At 37.2% G+C, this 25,340-nt stretch overlaps 1 protein-coding gene across 1 annotated transcript; it reads right to left on the bottom strand.

The window, feature by feature from the left end:
* Positions 1-1,369: 1,369 nt before the first annotated feature.
* IAPP (islet amyloid polypeptide) lies at positions 1,370-13,523 on the bottom strand. Its single transcript, XM_007538428.3, has 3 exons — positions 10,983-13,523; positions 6,118-6,220; positions 1,370-1,560 (listed from the first exon to the last, which is right to left on the bottom strand). The coding sequence occupies exons 2-3, from the start codon at positions 6,195-6,197 to the stop codon at positions 1,371-1,373; spliced, it is 270 nt and encodes an 89-aa protein (XP_007538490.1). The 5' UTR covers positions 6,198-6,220; positions 10,983-13,523; the 3' UTR covers position 1,370.
* Between the last annotated feature and the right edge of the window lie 11,817 nt (positions 13,524-25,340).

Here is a 25,340-nt window from a genome sequence, read left to right as displayed (position 1 = left end):
ATAAGTGAGTTTATGAGATTGTAATGTGACTTTTACTTTTTCAGCTGAAAATCTTGGTCAAAAATCTACTTTAGCAGAAGGACTAGTAGTTGAATATCGCAAATAGGATTGACATAAATTTATTTCAATACATAATTCATCACAGAAAATCATCTTCTGTTTTGACACAAGCACACAAAAACCCAACTCTACAATTCAGTAATCTAAGACATTCTTCAAAAAGGGTAATGCAGAAATCAAGTTTATGAATTCTTCTACTAAAATTAGGATCATTCTTTTTTCATTTCTTAAATATGCAAGTTGAATGTTTTTAGCAATGGCAGGATGTAGGAGAATAATAAACTGCACATCAGTATTATTTCCAACTTTCCTAACTCATAGTAAGGTGAATCTGGTAAATCCTGTTTACAGCAAAATAATTTCATTTTAAATGTGTTGCCATGTCACTTAAAAAAAAATGGGTACTCACACAACCACCTTTGTCCAAATGCCTAATTACTTTAATTAAGAAAATTGACAGCATGTAATCTGTGGTCTATTAATTGAGGACATTATTAATATGAACACAAGTTGGGTTTGCTATCTCCTGCATAAGAAAGTGATTGAAATTTGGTGAAAGTCACTTAAACAGAATAAAAGGGCATTTTAAAAAAGGGCATAAAAGTTCACTGGTGATAATAAATTCTGAAGCTCTTCCACGAGGGTTTTATGTTTCTAAGTTAGTTCATAGAGCTAGTGAGTACAACAGAGAATATATTTTAAAATATATTTTGAATGAGTCAGGAAGTGGATACATTTTTTAACTGTTGTAAATCTCAGTCCAGTAATCTAATGCAAAAAGGAACTGCTTAACAATTCTTACAATTGCCTGTTTTCCGGTGTTCAAAGCCATGACTTTACTATGAGTTTTACAATTTTCCAAGTTTTCAATCACCTTCTTTTTTGTTCTCAAACTGCGTTAAGATATAGACAAGACAAATGACTTTAAAAATGTTTCTTTTTCTCCCCCACCCCTCTCTCTATCAGACCTGCTTCACTGTTTTCCCCCCCTACAGGTGAGAAGTGGAGGCTCAATGCTGGATCCTTGCACATGGTAATGTGTGTGCTTAACTGGCATCCTTCAAAATGTTTCTAAAATAAGAATCTATGACGAGGACATTTCATTTTAAAAGGCATTACTTTCTTACAATAGGTTCTTAATATTAAGTTTAAAATAATTCTTAACATGACAATTTCTATATATTGTTAACAAAGATTGCACACAGACTCCTATCTCCATACTAGAAATGAAAAGACACTGTTCAATTACACAGGAAATTACTAGAGTACTTATACATAAGACAATTAGAACTGTAGAAACATATTAACCTTTAAAGGGGTAAGTAATTCTGTGGCTCTTTGTCTACAATCTCAGCTGCACTCCTCTTGCCATAAGTATTGGATCCCACATCAGTAGGCGAGAGAATGGCACCCAGGTTGTTGCTGGAACGACTTAAAAAATTTACCAGGCGTTGAGTTGCACACGTAGCAGTGTTGCACCTCCGTTTTTCCACCTGATGACTGGAAAAGTTGAAAAAAAAATGTGAAAGATTAGAGGCTTAGATTGAGGATTGGACAAAACCACATGAGGTGGATAGATCATACTGATAAAAACATAGAATAGTATTTTGCTTAAGTATCTCACTACTTTGGTTGACACACTCAGATGTTTTGGACAGTTTGAAGATGTAGTGGAATTTATTTCTGACTTAAAAAATTACATAACAAAGTTTCTATCAGAGTCATTGTTGAATTTCCCAGTATTAAGCTTTTTTTGGAAATTCAAAATACGCTCTGGATATGAACAATGATGACAATAACAAAGCACCTTTGTATTTTATTCTTCTAAATCTTGTGATAAATCTATTTGCTGATGTACACAAAGAATTTAGAAGTGAAATCCCTATGTGACCTGGAATCAAAATGATTTACTTGTTTAATTTCTAACATTTTCCAGTAAAAATTAAGCAGTGTTAGTTAATTTATATGTTCTTTGAGGTCACTGAACCAGAGTTATGAAGAGATAAATTTCTGGTGTTAGAAAGTTTTAGGGGAAATCAAATTCAAGTGTTCAAGGCATCCTGTCTGTTGCTTGTGGGTGTTCTATCACTCTTTGCGTGAATACATGAGCATTTCCATCTTCCTGCCACCTAATTTATTCCTACACTTCCAACAGTTTTAATGACAGGATCAAGTTAAAAGTTAAAGCTGAAAGACTTTATTCATGTCATGGTAGTAACACTCCTTACATTCTTCCAGCCACTTGGAGGAATTGCACAATATTATAGGTCAGTCAGAAATGATGCTCATAATTAAATAATCCACTTAAATTGCAACTGATGCTTACAGTTATAGAATTGATTTTTACCATCTCTACATTTTATCACTCTTTTTGACAATATGCCCTCAAAACAGAAGTGGACACACATATTTAACATTGCTCCCTTCTTGTTCATTATGAGGGAAGCTGGAGAACTATTTCAATCTTCAGCTCCAGGGAAATGAAAGTGCTGGTGACACTTAGGGTAAGTAAAATGAGAAATAAGTATAGATCTAAGGCAATGTGTAGAAGCCAGTGAATGTTCAACTTGTGGCAAAGCAATGGATCTTATTCCATTGCTTTGTAGGGGTTGAATGTTAATATGTTTGTCTCTATATAGCCTAATGATAAATATTTAAATTCTCATGAGAACCTTGCTGATAGTTATTCTTACAATCCCACCCCAACACAAAATAAGATCGTCTTATATCATCTAGTGAGCTGTGTATACATCTGTTGATTGTCTTTTAAGTATATGTAAGTAAAACAATTACTCAGACAAAGGAAGCCCACTTTGTTACCTAAAGGGCCTGCCTATATATCAACATAATCTAAGTTACTTGTTCAATTATTTCTTTTTCTCTGTGCAATGGGTAAGGACAGTGTACATCTCTAAAGGATGATTTCAGGGGTTGGGCAGTAGTGCAGCGGGTTAAGCACAGGTGGCACAAAGGGCAAGGATTGGCATAAAGATGCCGGTTCAAACCCCTGGCTCCCACCTGCAGAGGGGTTGCTTCACAAGCAGTGAAGCAGGTCTGCAGGTGTCTATCTTTCTCTCCGCTCTCTGTCTTCCCCTCCACTCTCCATTTCTCTCTGTCCTATCCAACAACAACTACATCAATAACAACTATAATAACCACAACAATGATAAAAAAACAAACAAACAAGACAACAAAAAAGGAAAAAAAAACAGCCTTCAGGAGCAGTGGATTAGTGGTGTAGGCACTGAGCCCCAGCAATAACCCTGGAGGCAAAAAAAAAAAAAAAATGATTTCCTGATTATAAGGACTCTATGAGTAATTCTTATACTGGTGACTAAACTCCAAAAGATAATAAACTTTTCCTGTAAAACAAGAGGTATTGGGAGTTTGATCCAAATATTTCAAGCAGTTAAGTTTACAATAGTTTTTAAATGCAACTATGGGCCAAGCTGGGAAGGTTCAAAGGATAATTTGTCTTGGGGAAATATTTAGCAAATGTCTGGAAGAGTGTGTAGGATACTCTTTGTGTCAAATGTCTGGTTTAAAACTTGACCTTAATGTCAGAACAGAATTTAAAATGATCTAAACTGAAGTCATACTTTGAGTTAGCTAGAAGAGCTTCCACTCTATTTGAAAGAAATAGTAATACTGAGTTTTTATGTCTGTTGGCTTCATAACTGCTTTCTAAAGGAAACTTTCATGTAAGTATAGCCGTCAGTTATGTACAGGATTATATAAAAATCACTGTATAGAAAAAGATGGCTGAAAAGGTTAATAAAAATAATACCCTCACCACATCCAGGTGTTGTTTTTATTAGTCACCTGGGCAGACAAGACCTGCTCAATTCCTGGTTAGTAGTCAACACTAGGTTTAAGCTACTGATTCACACTTGCACACATGCATGGAAATTCTTGACACGTGTGTGTGTTTGTGTGTTTGTGTGTCAGTGTGTGTGTGTGCTCTTTGATTATATTTCAGGCATATCTTTGTCAGTTGGTACCTAAAGATTTGTAGGCTGTAGTCATGAGTTTAAAATAATATTGAATACATTATGTATGGGTTGCACTGTTAGTTGCTTTTTAATTCCATTTAAGACATGTACAAAAGTTGAGAAAGAGCTCAAATAAGTTGGTTAAAATTTGTTAAGAAAAATGACACTGAATATTAGACTATATATACAGTTTATTTATTTACTATTTGTAGGTGTTTAATGTTTGAGGCACTCTCTACCTGGACTTTCTCAGCTCCTTATGAAAACTTTCTAGAATATAATGTTGTGGAATAGCTCAAGGTGATAAATTCTCCCTTGCCTGTTTTTTTCTTAAATGACCAGACACGCTGAACTTAGAAAGCTTATTAAAAAGCAATTTTAAGAACTCTTTAAAGTTTTTCTAATAAAATTTATCCTGGAAATTATGAGACTAGCATGTAAATAATTTTATAATAATATTCTAATCTATTTCTGAATAACATTTATTTAATATAACATAAACTAATATCCATAAAGTCATAAAGGTATTTAGTAAATGGCTATGCTTAAAAAAAGATCAAGATCAGGAAGAAATACCAGATAATATTAGTAATTTTACTGTCATCCTTCAATTGTTCAGATAGCTTACAAGAAGCCTTCTGTTAGTTTTAAAGTTATTTTTATGCATTAAAAAAACACAGAAAAATTATACCCCATTCTGAGAAGAACATCCTGTAAATTACACCTTGAAATGACAAAAGAGTCTTCTATAATTCCTAATAGTTATTATATGTAGGTGTCATGGAAATCCTTACCTATTTCCAGAGACCACCTTCTTAATAAAAAACATCCCTAAAGGAAAATAGATAAAATACCAATAATTCTATGAGAATAATTCTAATATAACACAAAGCAAATTTGTCAAAGGTTAACTTAATTTTCCTTGATATTACTGTGCAAGCTGATAATGGAATCTAAAGTGACGTAGGCACAAGTCTCTGTTATATTATTTATGCCATAGTCACGAATTTGTTTTTAGGGCTATTAAATAGAAAAATGATAGCTTTCAAGGATTCCCATCTGAAACTTGTAACTACTGCTAACATTTCGACTTCCTTAAAACTCTCATTTAAATGGCATGACATCTTTCAAAGTAAGACTTCCCTTGAAATCATGATGCACATGCTTTTTTTTTTTTTTTTCAGGGTATATTGGTTTACATTTAGAAGCTCCAGAAGTAATTTATAAAGAACATTTAAAATAATTCTGCTTAAGCAATACAATAGTTAACAATGTAGAATAATCCAAGCATAAAGGATTTTTTTAAAAAGAAAAACTAGTTCTAAATTTAGCTTCTCAAAAATTTCATTTGACCCTGAATATTTCTAGAAAGATATGTAAAAGTTTTGGCTATTGCCAACGTAGAATAATCCAAGCACAAGGGAGTTTTTTTTTTTTTTTTTTAAAACTAGTTCTAAATTTTGCTTCTCAAAAATCTCATTTGACTCTGAATATTTCTAGAAAGATATATAAAAGTTTTGGCTATTGTCACTGTCCTCAGGAAAAAAAATCAATAGAAATATTCAATAAAATCCTTACTGATACAAAATATATGCTTTAAGTTTCTCTAGTGTATTTCAGAATCAACCAGACTAATACAGTAGAACTAGATAACTTTTTTCCCCCCTGCTTATTAGGTTTTGCCCTTCAAAGTTCCAATAGCCCATTTCTGGACAAAAGTGGAAGTGTCCATTCCTATCTATTAGAAGTCCCATCAGGACATTCATGAGCCATTGGAATTGTTTAAAATATATATATATATATATATTTTAACCAGAGCACTGATCAGCTCTGGCTTATGGTGTGTTGGGGACTGAAACTGGGACTTTGGAGCTTTAGTCATGACAGTCTGTTTTCATAACCATTATGCTATCTACCCATGCCCAAGAACAAAAAAATTCAATGAAGAGTTGAACAGTCTAAGCGACTGTTCTTAGGTATGGCTTATCCAGAGAAATATGTCAGAGAACTTACTTTTATTTTTCCTAGACTTTAAAATAGAAAAGAAGTTTTAAAAATTACTAACCTTTCAATGAGTGTAGCTTGCAGATGGCTTAATGCAAGAGAGAGCACAATGAGAAGTACTGGCAGCTTCAGAGCACACATTGTTTCTCAGGTTTTTTTTTTCCCTGAAAAGAATAATTCCAAACTGAAATCAAGGCATTTCATGTAGCTTTGACTGATGGTATTTTAAGCAAAAACTTACTTGAAAAATCATACTCTCTAACGATATCAACTATACTGATATAGTCCCTTGATTCTGCTTACACAATTTTCAAATTTTTTACTTCCCCAATTCCCTCTGCTATTATAGTTCTATCTTTCTAGCCTTTCTTTGAAATAAACCATATATTGCATCCCTAATATGCTCTAACAAACAAATACTATTCTATCAGAAGCAGGAAATTTTCTCACCTTTTGATGTTTTGGAGATAACAAGATCAGAAAATGACGTTGTTATCAAGAAAGTTTCATGAAAAAATCCCCAGCTTGCATCCACTGGAGTGTTCAACCCAGTAGTCCAGCTCTTATATACCCTTCATACCTTTCCCAGCTCTGACACCAAGCAGCTCAGAGAGACTCTGTCATTAATTCCCCCTGACCCCACCATAGAAAGTGCTTCCTAGGCAGCAGAGGCAGATGGAACATGATTATCTTAACACATCAGTAAATATTAATAGATGTGTAGTCCATGATGTGTCACACACAAGAGTTCAGACAGGCTATCTTTGTGAAAAACGAGAGTGAATTTTCAAGGATTAAATAATACATTCTATTAGAAAATGAATTGCAAAAGTGAGTAAGAATAACAGCGAGTCTATTAATATGTAAAGAGTGAAGCCGGGGCATTGAAGAGTAAAAATTCAAAAGAACCTAGTGATTTAATTCTGTGAACACTGAGTAGTAGATTGAGACATGAAAGTGTACAAAAAAAACACAGGTTATAAAAAAGAACATAAAAGAGAAATTGAAAGACATTTATAATAAAGTGGGGAAGGGAATCTGGTTAATGGCATTAAAACAATAATTTTCAACCCATTAGTTCACTGTCAACATAGGGACAAATATCTACCCAGCTCCAACCAGATTTTTTACTACCTTTTCTATATTTCTTTCTTTTCTCTTCTTTTCTTTCTTTCTTTCTTTCTTTCTTTCTTTCTTTCTTTCTTTCTTTCTTCCTTGAGTGTGCCGCCAACCAGCCTCCTGCTGCTTTTTATTATACAGAAACACACAATCAATTTGAAGGGACTATTTTAATCTATTTTTATTTTCTTCAAGTTATACTTTACGATATCTCTTTTTTTTGAAAGGACATCTTTTATTTATAGTTTTATGTTTCAAAAATCACTAAAATACCGTTAATACTGAAGGATATTTTGAATAATATCACTATCTCATTTTTTAATATTTATTTATTTATTCCCTTTTTTTGCCCTTGTTTTTTATTGCTGTAGTTATTGTTGTCATCATTACTGGACAGGACAGAGAGAAATGGAGAGAGGAGGGGAAGGCAGAGGGGGAGAGAAAGATAGACACCCAAAGACTTGCTTCACCTCCTGTGAAGTGACTCCCCTGCAGGTGGGGAGCCAGAAGCTTGAACCGGGATCCTTATGCTGGTCCTTGTGCTTTGTGCCACCTGCACTTAACCTGCTGTGCTACCACCCGACTCCCATGTATCTCATTTTTCTATGAGCACTTAATATCATATAGAGCAATGAAAACAAGTGAAACTGGCATAAGTACATAATCTTCAAAAGCTGGACATTCTCTTAGCAGGAAATAAGTTTGCTGATTTGCTACCCCTAGGGGTGGTGGAAGAGCTCACCTGGACAGTGTGCTACTTTGCCATGTGTGTGACCCAGACTTAAATCTGGTCCCCAATGCACTGAAGGAAGATTTGGTGCTTTGGTGTCCTCCACTCTTTCTCTCTGCCTTTTGGCCGTCTCTGTCTCTATCTAGAATTAATAAACTTCTCTAAAACTTATTAATAAAGCTTGAAAGTAACAGATCTCAGGTGGAGAGAGACTAGCTATTTTGTTTTTTGATTCTCAGGGCAGAGTGTTGGTGCACTTGTTTGAGCACACGTTTCCATGCACAAGTACCTGGGTTCAAAACCCCGGTCCCCACCTGCAGGTATATCTCTCATTCACTCTCCATCTCCCTATGTTCCACTGAATCACTTATTTAATAAATAATAGTGAGCAAAGCACAGACTCTGCTCTTCTTGCAGATTAAAAGTATGTAGAGGAAGAAAAGACTCAGAAAGTGAACTAGTAGGTATGCAAGCACAAATGGTCAGTATTACAGAGAAAATTAAAATGACAGTGAGAGAAATAAAAATGACACATTCAAGCTGAATTCCCAAAGAGAAGAAAAATACAAAACTGATGAGTGAAATCAGACATCAGGAGTCAACTAGTCAGTGTTCTCTGCTAGCCTGTTACTAACAGGTTTTAGCCATCGCTGGAAATAGTTACCAGGAATTACTATTTTACAACAGGTTGTAGATAATAAAGTCTATTATGCCTTCTACATTTTTTACTTATTCATTTCCAACATTTTAGCGGGGAAATAATGGCTTATAAGAAACTTAAGTATAATCTCTCATCTTTCTGTGACAGGTGTCACAATCACCAGTTTAGGTCCTTTTCCACCATGTGCATTGGGCCCCAATGGTTTTGCAGCTCCCTCTCCCACCTGAACCACCATGTCCTTGGCCTTGCTACAAAAAGCCTGTCCTATATATATTAACTGAGATTCGTCAGTAAAAAAGTCCCTTCGGGTGGGGGGAGGGGGGAGGTGGTAGCACACTTGGTTAAGTGCATAAATTACAGTACACAAGGGCCCAGGTTCAAGTAAGTCCCTGGTGTGTCTGCCTGTGGGGGTGGGGTGGGGGTGGAGGAAGCTTCACAAATAGTGAAGCAGAGCTGCAGGTATCTCTTTCTCTCTCTCCCTATCTTCCCCTTCTCCTCTCAATTTCTCTCTATCTCTATCCAATAATAAATAAAAAAAAATTTAAATCCCATCCCTAGGGTTGGTGAAAGAGCTCTGAGTCTGGGCCCCACTGCACTGAAGGAAGATTTGATACTGTGGTAACCTTCACTCTTTCTTTCTACCTCTTGGCCTCCTCTGTTTCTATCTAAAATAAATGCTATCCCTCATAAACTTATATATATATATATATATTTATATTTATATATATACATGAAGAAGATAGGCTGTGTGAGAGAGAAAGAATCAGGCATTACTACAGTACATGTGCTGCCAGGGATTGAACTGAGGACCTCATGCTTGAGAGTGTAGTGCTTTATCTACTATACCCTTGCTGGACCATCCTCATGAACTATTTGTTTACCTCGAGGTACAGTTTTACCTTCCAGTTTTCTGAATACAGTTATAAATTGTTTCCCAGGCATTCACTCAAAATTAACCAGGAGCTCAGCTTTTCAGTCTTGCTTTGAACCCATGTATTTTAGTATAGAGGTGTTTTGATTCCCATTGTCTTGATGTTCAGATGCGTTAGTCACTGTACTACTTTCTAGGTTGCAAAATCAACAAGTTTTTAATATCAAAGATTAAAGTATTTTGATTTTAAATATTGGTAATTTTTATAAATCTGATGATTTAAAATCACTCATTTTTAGTCATTTCCTATATGATCAGTTACTATTTTGTATTTAATAATTTCAGCATATGAATTTCTTTGGAAATTTAATCTATACTTTGCTTCTGATGACTGACTTATACTTTTTTAATATTTACAAGTGTATGTGTATATATGTACAGTATATATATATATGTATATATATGTATATATATATGTTATATATGTTCCTGAACTTAAACTAAAGCCCATGTTAAGTTAGGGATGTTACCTTAGAAAGGATATGGTTGTTATCTGCCATTATATAAGATTTACTAATATCTGGGGTCAGCTTAGTTTCCTGGAGAATCCAGAGAAATATGAGGCTCAGACTTAAAGTAGTTCCTCAATCTTAAGATAGACCCAAAGTTTAGAAGCTTAAGACCTCAGAAACTGACCAAATATCTGTTCCCAAGGCCACTCCCTTTCAACTATTATTCACAGTTGTCTGCTTAGACGTCATTGCCTCTCCCTCACACTGAGATTTCCTTCCTTCTTGTAAATTTAGCCATGTTTTAAAAACATAGTCTTAATTTACCCAAGTTCTATTGTTTTTAGTGGGAAAACCCTTGAGTATAACTTCATATTATAGGAATCAGAAGAGTTCTGTGCATTCTTTTTTACAATTTTTTTATATTTATTTATTTCCTTTTGTTGCCCTTGTTTTTTTGTTTTTGTTGTTGTTGTAGTTATTATTATTGTTGCTGATGTCATTGTTGGGTAGAACAGAGAGAAATGGAGAGAGGAAGGGAAGACAGAGAGGAGAGAAAGATAGACACCTGCAGACCTGCTTCACCGCTTGTGAGGTGACTCCCCTACAGGTGGGGGGAGGATCCTTAAGCCAGTCCTTGAGCTTTGTGCCACGTGTGCTTAACCAACTGCGCTACCGCCCGACTGCTGAGTTCTGACACAGTATCTTAATCTTCAAACAACCTATTGAAGTAGAAAATCATAGACTGGCATTTGTATGTCTTGGAATGTTGCTTAAATTTTTGCAAAATTCATGTTAGGAAGTGGCAAAAAGGAGAGTCTAGTCTCTGTATGCCATATGCCAAAGCTGTCACACAGCTGGAGCTTTCATATGGAAGTTAAGGAATTGATCTTAAAACCAAGAATGGAGTTTATGGGGACAAAATTATTGTGAAATGTGAGTCTTTGTTTTTACTGGCAAATAGCAGAAAAGTAATTACTTGAGAAGGACCAGGAGCTTGCCTTGATCTTTACATTCCTGACTTGTCAGCACTCACCCTTCACTACCTGAAGAGGTCTCTCTCAGGTCTGTTGGCACCTGGCCTTGGATTTGCATATTCTCTAGTCCTCACGGCAGTGGAAGCTGGGATTAGGTCACATCACTAGGAAAGAGCAATTCTGTCCACAGGAGATTGTCAAATATGAGTTTGATGAATAGAAAACAAAAATACATAATTAGGTTCACCAGAAAAATAGTATAAATAAAACATCTTCCATATTATAGAGCCTCAGGACTAAAAGTTTTCTCTCTACATAATATGAATGTCCATGTAGAAGATGATTGGAAACTTATTTTTTTGTGTGTGTGATATGCACAGTGTCACTCCCTGTTATTTATATTTCTTTTATTGAAATTGGATCTAGTGATCATTAACCTCCATCCTAGGTAGATAAGTGACACAATTTACTGGGTATATTTCTTTCAGTTATGAACACTGTGATTGGGCTTAACTATAGAGATGTGTTGTAAGTGATTCTATATCTAGTCAAAAGAACTGTGATTAAGACTTGGCTACTTAAGTAGATCCTGTAATAATTTAAAAGTTAAATAATTTAACTCCTTGTGGTTATATTGTGGCATTACTCTGAGATATATAATAAAAGTTGAAGTCTAACTACTTTATATTCACTGCCAAAAATTTAGTATATTACACCAAAAATTGTGTAAAGATTATTGATTTTGCTTTAGGTATAAATTGATTGGTTGGCAAAATTGCTGTCTCACTGACAATGACATACTTATATCCATCTTCCCACTGCTATTCCTAGAGGAACAGTCATCCCACTGGCAATGAATGAACCAGCATGTAGAGGACAAGGAGGGGGCTGGGTGGGGGCAGACCTGGTTAAGTGCACGTAGTACAAAGTGCAAGGACCTGCCCAAGGATCCTGGTTCAGGCCTCTGTCTCCCCAGCGGTATGTGTGTGTGTGGGGGGGTTTCACTTCACAAGCATTGAAGCAGGTCTTCAGGTGTCTATCTTCCTCCCTGACTTTCCTCTCCACTCTCAATTTCTCTCTTTCCTATGCAAAATATCAAGAAAAAAAAAATGGCCACAGGAGCAGTGGAATCGTAGTGCCTGCATTGAGCCCCAGAGATAACCCTGGAAGCAAAATAAATAAATAAGTAAATAAATAAACAAATAAATGAAATAAAATAAAGAAACAAGGAAAGAGTATATATCCATATATAATTTTAGTATTTCAACTTGAATGAGTTGAAGGCAGTTGTTGCATTGTGCTTTTGCCTGTTGGTGAGAGGCTCAACCCCACTGTATTCTGAAGCAGCAAGTTTATGTGTAAACAATGGAGGACAGGAAAAAAAAAACAACAACAACCAGGGGGTGGGTATTAATATGTGGGCATCCTTGAAGGATTCTCTGGATAACTGGTGTTTCTGGACATCTCCCTACACAGTCATGGTAAGATTCTTAACAAAGACATACAAAATGTTCAAGTGAAAGATTCTTTCAATTAGGTGACCTCACTGAAATCAAGTAAAGGGAGAAACAATATGGCAATAATTCCGTTACTGGGAAAATAGGACTAGTTGAGATTTTACTGATGCTATGGAACTGGAGTTATCAGACTAAAGGCCTTGAGGGGACTTAAGAGGGACTTTAATGACAAATTTGTTAGCGCTGAAGAGTGGCACACCTGGTTGAGCACACACATCAAAGTGTGCAAGGATCTGGGTTCAAGCCCCAGTCCCATCGGGAGGAGGGAAGCTTCAGGAACAGTGAAACAGTACTGCAGCTGTTTTGCTTGTTCCTTGTTTATGTGCTCTTTCCCTTTCAACTTCTATTTCTATTTTAAAAAATAAAATATTTATAAAACTGAAGTTTCCTAGACTTTATGCAGTTACTACAATCCATTTCCAGTCTTTTCTCTCCTTGCATTTCCAGAGTTAAATTCAGTTTCAGTGTTATAGGTCTGATAAGATACAGTTCAAATCCATTGCTTGATGAAATAAAACAACAGATCTTCTGTGGGTCTATGTGATAGCTTGGTAGAGCATAGGGGAGCTCTCCCATCCTTGGATGGAGGTCTGGATAGACACCCCGCTTGTAAGTCTCTCTTGTCATAGAGGTGAGCCAAGAGGGAAAAAGTCTCCCAGACTAAGCTTGCCTTGTTAGTCTCTCAAGCCCACAGAGACCTCAATACTTCCCTCCACTAACTGCAGGCCACATGGCCGCCTACTTTAAGATTCACTTACTCAAAGTTCACAGAGGAGAACACACCTTATCACACACTCCTAGCAGTGCCCTTTGATGTCCTTAATTTGCTTATCTTCTCTCTATCTTGCCTTAACTGGTTCAACCCCTCTCCTCCCCTCAAAAGCCTTTGGGTAATTAAATGCCTGCATCAGGAGACTAATTATCTTGACCTTTATGTATCTGCATCAATTCTTGTCATACCAGCCCCCTACCATAGGGGCAAGCTGACCTTTAAGAAACCTGTAATTTCTGACATATTTGAAGTATGTTCTTTGTTTGGTTTTCTACTTAAACTTTGCCCACCTGCTAATAAACGAGATCTGAGACCTGAGATCTGAGATCTGAGATCTGAGCACGCTGCAGGTCTCGCCAGTGTCTTTACTTCATGTCGTCCCTTGTGTGAGTGAGAAAGAACCAGTCCGTTACCTTTCTCCTGGACATCACCCCGCCAGAGACCCCGACAATCTTCCTTTTAAAAGAAGCAATTGCAGAAGCCAGACCCCCCACCCTCTGCTCCCCATAAAGATCTTTGGTCCATACTCCCACAGGGATAAAGAATAGGGAAGCTTCCAATGGAGGGTAGCGGATATGGAACTCTGGTGGTGGGAATTGTATGGAATTGTACCACTCTTATCCCACAATCTTGTCAATCATTATTAAATTGCTAATAACAAATTATTAAAAAAAAAAAAGACTTTCCTTGGAGAAGGATGAATGCTGACAATCTCACTCACTGATGGGCTCTAAGAAATAAAGCAAAGGACATTATGTGGTAAATCCTCAATGGATTCTCTTGCAGCAGATCTGAGGATTCAGAAAAGGAAAGGAAGTTACCAAAGGGAAGTCGTGGGTCTAAATCCTTACGGAGAAATAAGATGCTGGTTTGGTTGAAGGTGAAATGTACTGATACTGAACGGCTGCTGGCTATGATAACATCACCCCAGAACTCATTCTTAACTTGGGCCCCGCGGCAAAGAAGTGGCTCACTACATTCCTGTCCCACATCTTGGAATCCGAATCTATGCCCAAAATTTGGCGTCGTGCGAAGATAATAGCAGTTTTGAAACCAAAGAAAGACCCAACACTGGCCGCCAGCTATAGACCAATTTCTCTCCTCTCCGTGTGTTACAAACTCCTTGAGAGGCTGCTTCTGACACAAATTTCTCCCCTTACAGAGAAATTCCTATCACCCGCCCAAGCTGGTTTCTGCCCAGGAAGATCTACCCGCAAACAAGTCCTGGCCCTCTCAACTTACATTGAAAATGGATTCCAGAAGAATTTAAAGATGGGTGCTGTCTTTGTTGATCTCACAGCAGCCTATGACACGGACTGGCACCATGGTCTCCTAGTCAAGATGTCAAGATGCCTGCCTCCATGGGTGGCCAACACTATATCGTTTCTTCTCCAAAACAGAAGATTCTGGGTGCATCTGGGTGACAAGTCTAGCAGATGGAGACTTGTCTCAAGTGGCCTCCCCCAGGGCTCTGTTCTGGCTCCTACGCTATTTAATATTTACATCAATGACCTCCCAGAAACTTCTTCAAGGAAGTTCATCTACGCTGATGACATCTGCTGTGCAACTCAGGCATCCAAGTTTGACATCCTCGAGGAAACACTCACGAAAGACATGTCTCTGATATCTGATTACTGTAAAAAATGGCGACTAATCCCTAGCACTGCAAAAACGGTATCATCTGTTTTCCATCTACACCATGCCTCGGCCTCGCGTGAGCTTAATGTGCAGCTTGGCGATATGAGAATCCGGCATGAAGCCCAGCCAGTCTATCTTGGCGTTACTCTCGATCGCACTCTGTCATTTCACGAACATCTCATAAAAACTGCAGCAAAGGTGGGAGCGAGGAATAACATCATTGCAAGACTGGCCAGCGAGCGCTTCCACACTACGATCATCATCTGTGGCATTATGCTATTCCACTGCAGAATACTGTGCCCCAGCATGGTTCCGTAGCCCCCATGCCCACTTGGTCGATTCCAAATTATATTCCTCCATGAGGATAATTTCTGGAACTATCCGTTCCACCCCGGTTCCATGGCTGCCAGTTCTTAGCAACATCACCCCACCAGACATTCGTCGGGATGCGGCATCATCTAAGTTCATTTCCCACATCTACGCTCGACCGGACCTGCCAATCAATATACGCGGATATCTTCGCCCACCCTGTCCAACGCTTGACGTCTCGTCATTGACGTCTCGTCACCCAATCTGGTCCCCTACGCCTACACTGAACTTCTCTGTTCCAGACTCTTGGAAACAGAGTTGGCAGTCAGCTGAGGTAAAGAACAAACACCTCATCACAGACCCCTGCAAGCGTCAACCCGGCTTTGACCTAGCACGTTATGATTGGGCCCTCCTCAATCGCTATCGAATAGGCCATGGCCGGTGCGCCGCTATGTTCCATCGCTGGGGAGCCAGAGACGACCCGGACTGCCCCTGCGGCTCCAGAAAGACTATGACCCACATAGTCAATGACTGCCACCTCTCTAGATTCAAAGGAGGTCTCGAAACTTTATATCAGGCTCAACCTGACGCCGTTGACTGGCTACGGAAGAAGGGCAAACGCTAGAAAGAAGAAGAACTGATACTTTTCTTGGAGAAATGTGGAAATGATTCCTTGTGACAACAGGAATCCTGTAAATCAACATTTCTTCAATAAAGTGATGCTGGAATTGGAAAAAGAACACAGAAGATAAGATAAAAGATAAAAGAGGCCTTGAGGTAACATAACATTGCATGACAATACTTAAAATATATACCTGAATCCAAAGTGAAATAAATAAATGATTCAATAAACAAATCATTAGCAATAGAAAAATGCACATGATTTATGTAGATTTTCAGTCCTCAAGGAAGTGAAATACAGCTCTTTACTCAAGTGTGGACTTTGCACAATAACTTTGAAACTTAAAAAAAAAATACTTGGATTGGAGTCGGTTTATTGCACCAAAGTGAAAGTCTCTGGGTGGAGGGTGGGGTTTAAGTCCTGGAACATGATGGCAGAGGAGGACCTAGTGGGAGTTGAACTGTTATGTGGAAAACTGGGAAATGTTATGCATGCACAAACTACTATATTTTATTGTCAACTGTAAATCATTAATCCCCCAATAAAGAAATAATAAAAAAAACTCTCTTTGAATGCAAAGAACAGGCAGGGTGGATAGTAGCAATTAGACAAAAATTATGAGACATCTGAATCATAGCAGACTTAAGTTAGGTAGCTCCATCAGCAACAAGATGAATGAAACTGGAGCTCATTATGTTATGAGGGTTAAGCCAGTCACAGAAAGATAAATACTGCAGGATTCCATTTACAGGAAGACTCTGAAACAGTTAATTCCACAGAAATAATGTGGAAGGTTGGTTATCAGAGACTGGGAGGAGGAGGGAATAGGGAACTGGTATAAGGTTTCTATTACAGAAAATGACTGAGTTCTAGAGTTCTGCTTCACAACATTGTGTCCATAGTTAGAAATATCTTGTGTACTTTGAAATTTAAGAAGGTAGATCTCATAGTAAGTATTCTTAACACAATAATAAAAGAAAAATAAAACAGGATGTGAGCCACTAAAAACAATCAAAAGGACCTGGCAGCATTTTCAAGGTAGTGATTAAGAGGCTGATACAATTGGAGGCTTGATGTCCTTCACAAGAAAGTGGATCTGTGGGTATCTGAATCCCTCTCAGTTGATCCATCTGACTTTTCTATAAGAATCTATTAGATCACAAAATGTCAAGTTTCTTTGGGACCTGGGAGAAACTGCCTAAGGTCACATTCTAATCAGTGCAAACTATAGCCTGCACTTGTGAGTTCCAGGCTTGTAACTCTCATGTTACAAAGCATATCTGGAAGTCTAATAATTGTCTATTCAGTTTTGTCTTTTGGCTTCGAAATGGCATGCAAGTGAGAGCTATTACTTAAAAGAGTGTGGTGACTAAGATTAGGGTTTTGGAGGCTGCCAGATTTGGCTTGGAATTCAGGTTGTGTGTTTGGAGGAAAGTATTAGCTCTATGTCTCTATTTCTATAACATTGAGTAGAAATGGCTATGTGATCTGGGTATGTGATAACAAATGATGGTACAGATATAGCATTTTGAGGGGGGTAGTGGTGGCACACCTGGTTAAGCACACAAAGTACTAAGTGCAAGGATCTGGTTCTAGCCCTCATCTTCCCACCTGAAGGGAGGATGCTTCACAAACCATGAAGCATGTCTTCAGGTGTCTATCTCTCTCCCTCTCCTTTCTCAAACTCTCTGTCTTGTCAAATACAATAGAAAGGAAAAAGACACAAGGAAATATGGCCACCAGGAATGGCGAATTTGTAGTGCCTGCATTGAGCCCCAGTCGTAACCCTTATGGCAAACAAACAAACAAAAACCCAGATATAGCATTTTACTCATTGCCTGGATAATAAGTTCTCCATACATAGTAGTATTTTGTAAGAGAGATAAATTTAAATCACCTAGTATACGCTTATTGTAACATGTGTGTTCAACCAGGTGTGCCACCACCTAGCCCCCCAAGTATACGCTTATTAAAGAGAGAAATTTTAGTAAGCAAAAATACTGAAATAAACTCAACCAATATCACCTCTCAGTTAAATAGAATACTTTTATGAATACACTCTAACACTGATTTTAATGTGCATATTTATTTATTTATTTATATATGCCTATAAGTTCAAGGTGACCTCATGCTATTCATACTATATTTCTAACAGGACTTTGTTTTAAAAAAATTTAATATATATGAGGCATAAGATCATGAGTCCACAACCACAGTACCATAGGCATCAATGCTTTTATTATCCTAAAAAGTGTCTTGTATTTTGGTCAATCCACATTCTAAACCTTCACTTGTTTTTCATCTCTATAGTTTTGTCTTTCTCAGAATGTCATAAATGGAACCATGCAATGTAGACTTTTAGGTTTGAGTTCTTTCCCGTGGCAATTTGCATTTTATAAAATATGTTCCAGGGGCCAGGCAGTGGCACACCAGGTTAAGTGCACATAGTATGAAGTGCAACAACCTGCGCAAGGACCCCAGTTCAAGCCTCCGGCTCTCCACCTGCGGGGGGGGGGGGTCACTTCATAAATGGTGAAGCAGGTCTTCAGGTGTCTCTCTTTCTCTTTCCCTCAATATCTTCCTCTCCCTTTTCTTTGTCTCTGTCCTATCCAGAAAAAAAAAAAAAAAGGCCGCCAGGAACAATGGATTTGTAGTGCTTGCACTGAGCCCCAGAGAAAACCCTGGAGGCAAAAATAAATAAATAATAAAATAAAATAAAATAAAATATGTCCCTGCTATTAGAGGTTGAGATGTCACTGCATTGCTGCACTTCAGTTTGTTTATTAATTCACCTACTTAAGATCATCATGGCTGTTACAGTTTGGGGATGATGATGAAGAGGCAGCTATAAACATTCTCATAGAGACTTTTTTATGTAGACACAAGAATTTTCAAATAAGTTGCTGGGTAATTTTCTAGCAGTGCAATCATTTAATTGTATGGTATAACTATGTTCATTCTAATAAGAAACTCTCCAAGTATAGCAATTTAGGTTCCTAAAACAATGGATGAAAGTTACTGCTGCTCTATTTCTGTGTCAGCAATTGGTATTATCACGTTGGGGAATCTGAATAATCTTAATGATTGTGTATTGGTATCTTGAGTACTAATGTTCAGTTCCATGATTATGTGCAATGTAAATACTTTTCCTTTTTTTAATTAAAAATGTGATCTTTATTTATTATTGCACAGAGACAGAAACTGAGAAGAGGATAGGGAAACAGAAAGGGAAAGAGACAGAAATCCACCTATTTGGGAGTATGGATTGACCTGTCAACACCCATGTTCAGCGGGGAAGCAATTATAGAAGCCAGACCTTCCACCTTCTGCATCCCACAATGATCTGGGGTCCATACTCCCAGAGGGGTAAAGAATAGAAAAGCTATCAGGGGAGGGAATGGGATACAGAGGTCTGGTGGTGGGAATTGTGCAAAGTTGTATCCTCCTTATCCTATGGTTTTGTCAATGTTTCCTTTTTATAAATAAAAAATTTTAAGAAGAAAAAAAATACGCCTGTAACCTTGCTTCACCAATCGTGAAGCTTTTGCCCTGTAGGTGGAGACTGGAGCTTGAACCAGGGCCCTTGAGCACCATAGTACGTGCACTTAACCAGGTGAGCTACTGCCTGGCCCCTAAATTATTATTATTAAATTTTAAAAAATTATATTTATTTACTCTTTTGTTGCCCTTGTTGGTTTTTTTATTGTTGTAGTTATTATTATTAGTTATTATTCTTGTTGTTATTTGATGTCATCGTTGTTGGATAGGACAGATCTGCTTCATAGCTTTCGAAGTGACCCCCTGCAGATGGGGAGCCCAGCTCGAACTTAGGCGCTTTGAGCCACATGCGCCTAACTCTCTGTGCTACTGCCTGACTCCCCCCAAATTATTTTTCTTATGCTAATATTCTACATGAAGTGTTTTTTGGTGAGGTATTTGAGATTTTTACCATTTTAATTTGGTTGCTATCTTATGGATTTGTAATTATTTATTTTACACTCATAATGCAAGTTTTTTGACATAAAATAACATGCTATGAATACTTTCTCAATATCAATCTTGTAATTTTAAATAGTACTTCATATTTTATTGTCTATCAGGTCTGACATAAAGAAACCCTTACCGTTGATCATTTGCTATGTATATCTTTTTTATTTTACTGAAACAAAGTGGTTGATAAATATGTACATTCTTTGCCAGTGAATAGTTTTTTTAAAACTGAGTATTGTTAGTTTTTTCTTAATTTTTTTTTTTTTTTAGAAATGAAGTTGTCTTCTCACTAAGATAAAAGTCTTTTTAAAACATTTCCTCAATTAAAGAAGGGGGGTGGGGCTGGGGAGATAGCGTAATGGTTACACAAAAAGTCTTTTTTTTTTTTTTTTTGCATGAAGCACTATAGATCCCAGATTCAAACCCCAGCAGAAATGAAGATGTCAAGTCAAAGTTTGCATTTTTGAAGGTTTGGAATTTATTCCTAGATTGCCAATGAAATGCTGCACCAATAAATGCAAGACCTTTGCCAATGTTAGTCAATATAATATAAAAAAAGAGCCTTGATACATTGATAAGTAAACAAAACAAAACAAAATAAAACAAAAACGAAACCGAAACCAAAAACAAAACAAAAAAACATAACTCTGGGGGCCGGGCGGCAGCGCATCAGGGTAAATGCAAATAGTGCCAATAGCACAAGGATTCCTGTTTAAGACCCTGCCTCCACAACTGCAGGGGATCTCCTTGCAAGCAAAAAAAAAAAAAAAAAGAAACAAACAAAAAATAAGGGGGTCAGGCGGCGAGTTAAGCTCACATGGTGCGAAGCTCAAGAACTGGCGAAGAAGGTTCTCTCCCTATTTCCCCCTCCCCTTTCAATTTCTCTCTGTTCTATCCAATAAAATGAAAAATGACCTCTAGGAGCAGTGAATTCATAATGCAGGCACCAAACTCCAGAGACAACCTTGGAGGTAAAAATGAAATGAAATAAAATAAAACCTTAAAAAAGAGAATACTTTGATTCTCAAAAGTATTTGAGTCTCAAAAGTGGGTTCATAAATTCTTTGTGAGTGTGTATATTTCACAGTAGACTTATGTGTTAAGACTTGTGTGAACATATGTGAAGCAACTTATAAGAAGTTCATTGTATATAAGGCATTCTACTAGTGATAGACATACTAGCAATCAATGCATATACATTTAATGGTCTTCTTTAATATATGAAGGTAGGCCTTATTTTATTTTTATGAGAGAGATACAGAGAAGAAGAGAAAGGAAGAGAGTGGGGGGGGGGAAGAAGAAGAAAGAGAAATTAGAACACTGTTCTGGCATATACAATGCTAGGCATCAAACCCAGGCCACAGGCATGCAAGACATATATTTTACCCCTGAGCTACCTCCCTGACATTTTAACAGAAGTAACTTTTTAACAGAAACTTTTCAATACCTTATCATAAAGAAGTGCAGGATTCACTGTCTAATTCACTGTCATTGGTACTTCAGAGTTAAGTTTACTGAAAATTCCATCCGGCAGGCAACCATTTATTCTGGCACAGCTGAAAAGGAATTAATGAAACATTCAGAGAACTTTAATTAATTTCCTATATTCTAACAGGGCCAATGATATTACAAACAAAAGACTATTACTAAATTACATCTATTATCTATTCTTCTGCTAACCAAGGATTTGTTTAGTTTCACCATTGTATTGATGAATTTGAAGAAAGGGACATTTCCACAAATTCAGAATTATGACCTAATGAGTAATGTGAGTAAAATTTTACTTTGTTACATAAGCTAATGAGAGATGAATCACAGTCAATAACCTTTTGTAACAAGTTTGAGAAAAATGAAGTCTTTATGAGTCATCTTGCATCACATTTCTTTCTTTAAGTTATATTCATTCAAGATCTTTAACATAGCAGGCAACTTAGGTGATTAGATAAACTGAAATTCAGTTAATTTTAACACAATTGCTTCTTTCATCAATGATTAAAAATTACTTGACCAATTTGGTAAAATACTTAGACTACTTGGGATACTAATTACTGATGTCAGTTCTATGCAGTCCCAACCAGAATGTGACGGAGGTAATCATCTATTAACTCAGGAGACAGAAGAGTTTGTCAGAAGTTAAAAACAATACTTATTTATTTTTGTTATCCCCATAGTTTCATCACTGTGGGATGAGAACAGAGTTTCTCCCAGCCTCGCGGGGGAACTCATAGGTGTAACTTATGAGTAACTTATATGTAACTTAACGCTTTTTCAGCCACCAAGTTGCAGATGCTACCACTATGCCAACCTGACTTCCCCAGACAGAGGACCTCACCAATGTGTCCTGGAACCCCACCTCTCCAGAGCCCTGCCCCACTAGGAAAAGATAGAAATAGGCTGGGAGTATGGATCGACCTGCCAACGTCCATGTCCGGTGGAGAAGCAATTACAGAAGCCAACCTTCCACCTTCTGCACCCCATGATGATCCTGGGTCCATGCTCCCAGAGGGATAAAGAATAGGAAAGCTTTCAAGGGAGCAGATAAGATATAGAACTCTGGTAGTGGGAATTGTACCCCTCTTAGCTTATGGTCTTGTTGACATTTTTACTTTATAAATAAATTAAAAATAAAAAAGGTCAGTAAAGGACATCATAAGGTGAAATTTGGATGATGGGGGAGGAGACCCTAGGAAGAAGTGAGTGCCTCCCAGATACCTATCAAGGGGAGATGAGAGGTTGTGCCCATGTGCTAAAGACTATATTGTGAACTATTACCCTTCCAATAAAAAAGCAGTTAACTATGTAGCCAATAGAAACAGTAAAAGATTTTTTAAAAATCCAAAATAAATACAACAAAAAGCACAAAAATTACTTTTTACTTGCTTCAGTTTCGTAGACAACATAGGGACATTTGCTTAGAGGACAGAGTCTACAAAACATATAACTAGGGGGAAAACCATTATCAAATGTAAATAGAGACAGCTGTCATCCCGGGGTAATAATAAAAAATGTGACAAGTTCTTTGTGAAGTTCACTTATGTTTTAAATGTGCAGACTAAAAAAGGCCATGTATTTACTGACAAGTGCTTTCTTTCAAAGATAACATGATAGTGTATTTGATTTGGAAGTCAAATATATTGGATGGAAACAAAACTTTCTTGATATGAGAACCTGGGTAAAGAAGTATCCAACATTAATAGTAGAGAGGAAACATTTTTAAAAGAAAAAAAAAATCACTCTAACATAGATTAGTCTTGAGTTACAATGGAAGAGAGTACTGTATTAGAATAAGAGTACTGAATTAGAATGAGAATAACCAAATGTTTAACATGTATATATTTACTTCTTTCTTTTTTTTGTTTTAATTAATTAATTATTGGATAGAGACAGAGATAAATTAAGAGAGGAAGGGAGACTGAGAGGGAAAGAGACAGAGAGACATCTACAACCCTACTTCACTTGTGAAGGGTCCTTGTACACTCTGATGTGTGTGTTTAACCAGGTGTGCCAATGTCTGGCTCTACATTTTTTTAAATATTTATTTTAATGTGGGATAGATACAGATAGATAGATAGACAGACAAACAGACACCAGAGCACTGCTCAACTCTGGCTTATGGTAGTGCTGGGGCTTGAAGCAGGGATGTCAGAGCCTCAGGCATTGAACATCTTTTGCGTAACCATTATGCTGTCTCTCTAGACTACATTTACTTTTTTCTATCCTGACTATCTGTATTTATTACTTATTCATGGTAATTTGTTTAGTGGATTTCTATAATGTTTGGATTTACTTTAAAATTAAAATGAGATATGGGCTTATATCATTATTTGTAGATATTATTTGTAGAATATGACAAAGACAATCACAATACTTTTTTTTTTGCATTATTTCTTTCCAAAAATTGATTTTGGAACAATGAAAACACACTATGAGGTACTAGATAAACTTTTTGATTCAATGAATGGAACTTAGTAATCGGATGGATATACTCCTGAAAAAAATTTTATTGCTTTTAAGGCTCTCTGCTAGGCTATATTTCAACACTAGTGCAATTCATATAAATCGTCTTTATCTAATGGTCCAGTAGAGGTTAAATTAAAACTGTGCATGACCAGGAATAAAGATCATTTAAAATTAACTAATGATGCACACACCATGCTGACAATGGTGTTCAGTTGATTGACACACATTTCTCTAATTAACACAAGTCCCTGGGTACCTCACTGAACATTTATTCAGAGCTACAAAATGTTCTGTTCACATAATCTAGACAATCATTTTATTTGCTAATCCCAAAGTAGGCACTGAAATTGATACCATTATGATGGGTCACTACACACAGCCAATTGGTGCCCGAGAAGTGACTCTCAGCTCCAAAGCTCAGTGACTTCCATTAGGAAAGGTACAGATGCTTTATGCATTTTGCTAAATTAAAAACAAACATCCAGGACATGATGGTGAAGACAGACTTGTGCTTGTGGTAGGAATGATGTGTAGATAGATACCTGTAACATAGAAACACACACACACACACACACACACACACACACACACACACACACACACACGGGCTGGGCAGTAGAGCAACAGGTTAAGTACACATAGGACTAAGCACAAGGACCTGTGCATGGATCCAGCTTTGAGATGTCAGCTCCCCACCTGCATGGGGGACACTTCACAAATGGTGAAGCAAGTCAGCAGGTATCAATCTTCTCCCTTTCTATCCCTCCCTCCCCTCTCAATTTTTCTCCATCCTACCCAATAAAGTAGAAAAAATGGCTACCAAGAGTACATACACACAGATACAGAAAACACAGGTCATGCCTTAACAATTACCCTGCAAAACATTGTTTCCCCAATTTAATGAAATTATTATTATTATTATTATTATTATTATTATTATTATGCCTCCAGACTTATCACTGGGGCTTGATGCCTGCACTATGAATCCACTGCTCCTGGAGGCCATTTCCTCTCATTTTTGTTGCCCTTGTTATTATTGTTGTTGTTGCTGTTGCTGTTGGACAGGACAGAGTGAAATCGAGAGAGGAGGGGAAGACAGAGTGGGGGAGAGAAAGATAAACACCTGTAGACCAGCTTCACTGCCTTTGAAGTGACTTCCCCCTGCAGGTGGGGATCCGGGGGCTCAAACCAGGATCCTTACTCCGGTTCTTGCACTTTGTGCCATGCACGTAACATGCTGTTCTACTACCTGGCCTCCAATGATTTTATTTTTAAAACAAGCAAACAAAAAAAGGGCAGGACATTAGTAAAACAGAAAACAATTAGAGGAGACAAGAAAAAAAAAAAAGCAATTAAGATCACAGCACTAACCCAGAACAGAAATGTGCTGCACTATACTTACAATTGTATACTTACAATAATCAATTCCAACAACGATTATTTCTTTTTTCTCTTTCTTAATTTTTACCAGGTCTTCACCATTCTGAGCCAATTCAGTGTGTAGCACTCCCATGTAGTGGGCTGTGCAAACAGTAACACAGGTACCCTCCTGGGTGAGCCTGCCCACTCTCTAAGTCATTTAATTTGAAAAGACAACTTGTGGGGCACA

The sequence above is a fragment of the Erinaceus europaeus genome, chromosome 7, assembly GCF_950295315.1.
Source record: "Erinaceus europaeus chromosome 7, mEriEur2.1, whole genome shotgun sequence".
NCBI classification, from domain to species: Eukaryota; Metazoa; Chordata; class Mammalia; order Eulipotyphla; family Erinaceidae; genus Erinaceus; species Erinaceus europaeus.
The sequence above is the reverse complement of the archived record's forward strand: the minus strand, read 5'-3'. Positions and strand labels throughout refer to the sequence as shown.

Bases quoted from the DNA above. Each gene is read 5' to 3' on its own strand.
- IAPP (XM_007538428.3), bottom strand. From the start codon at position 6,197: ATGTGTGCTCTGAAGCTGCCAGTACTTCTCATTGTGCTCTCTCTTGCA. The intron at 1,561-6,117 runs GTTAGTAATTTT...CAACTTTTCCAG, and splicing joins CAAGCTACACTCATTGAAAG to TCATCAGGTGGAAAAACGGA.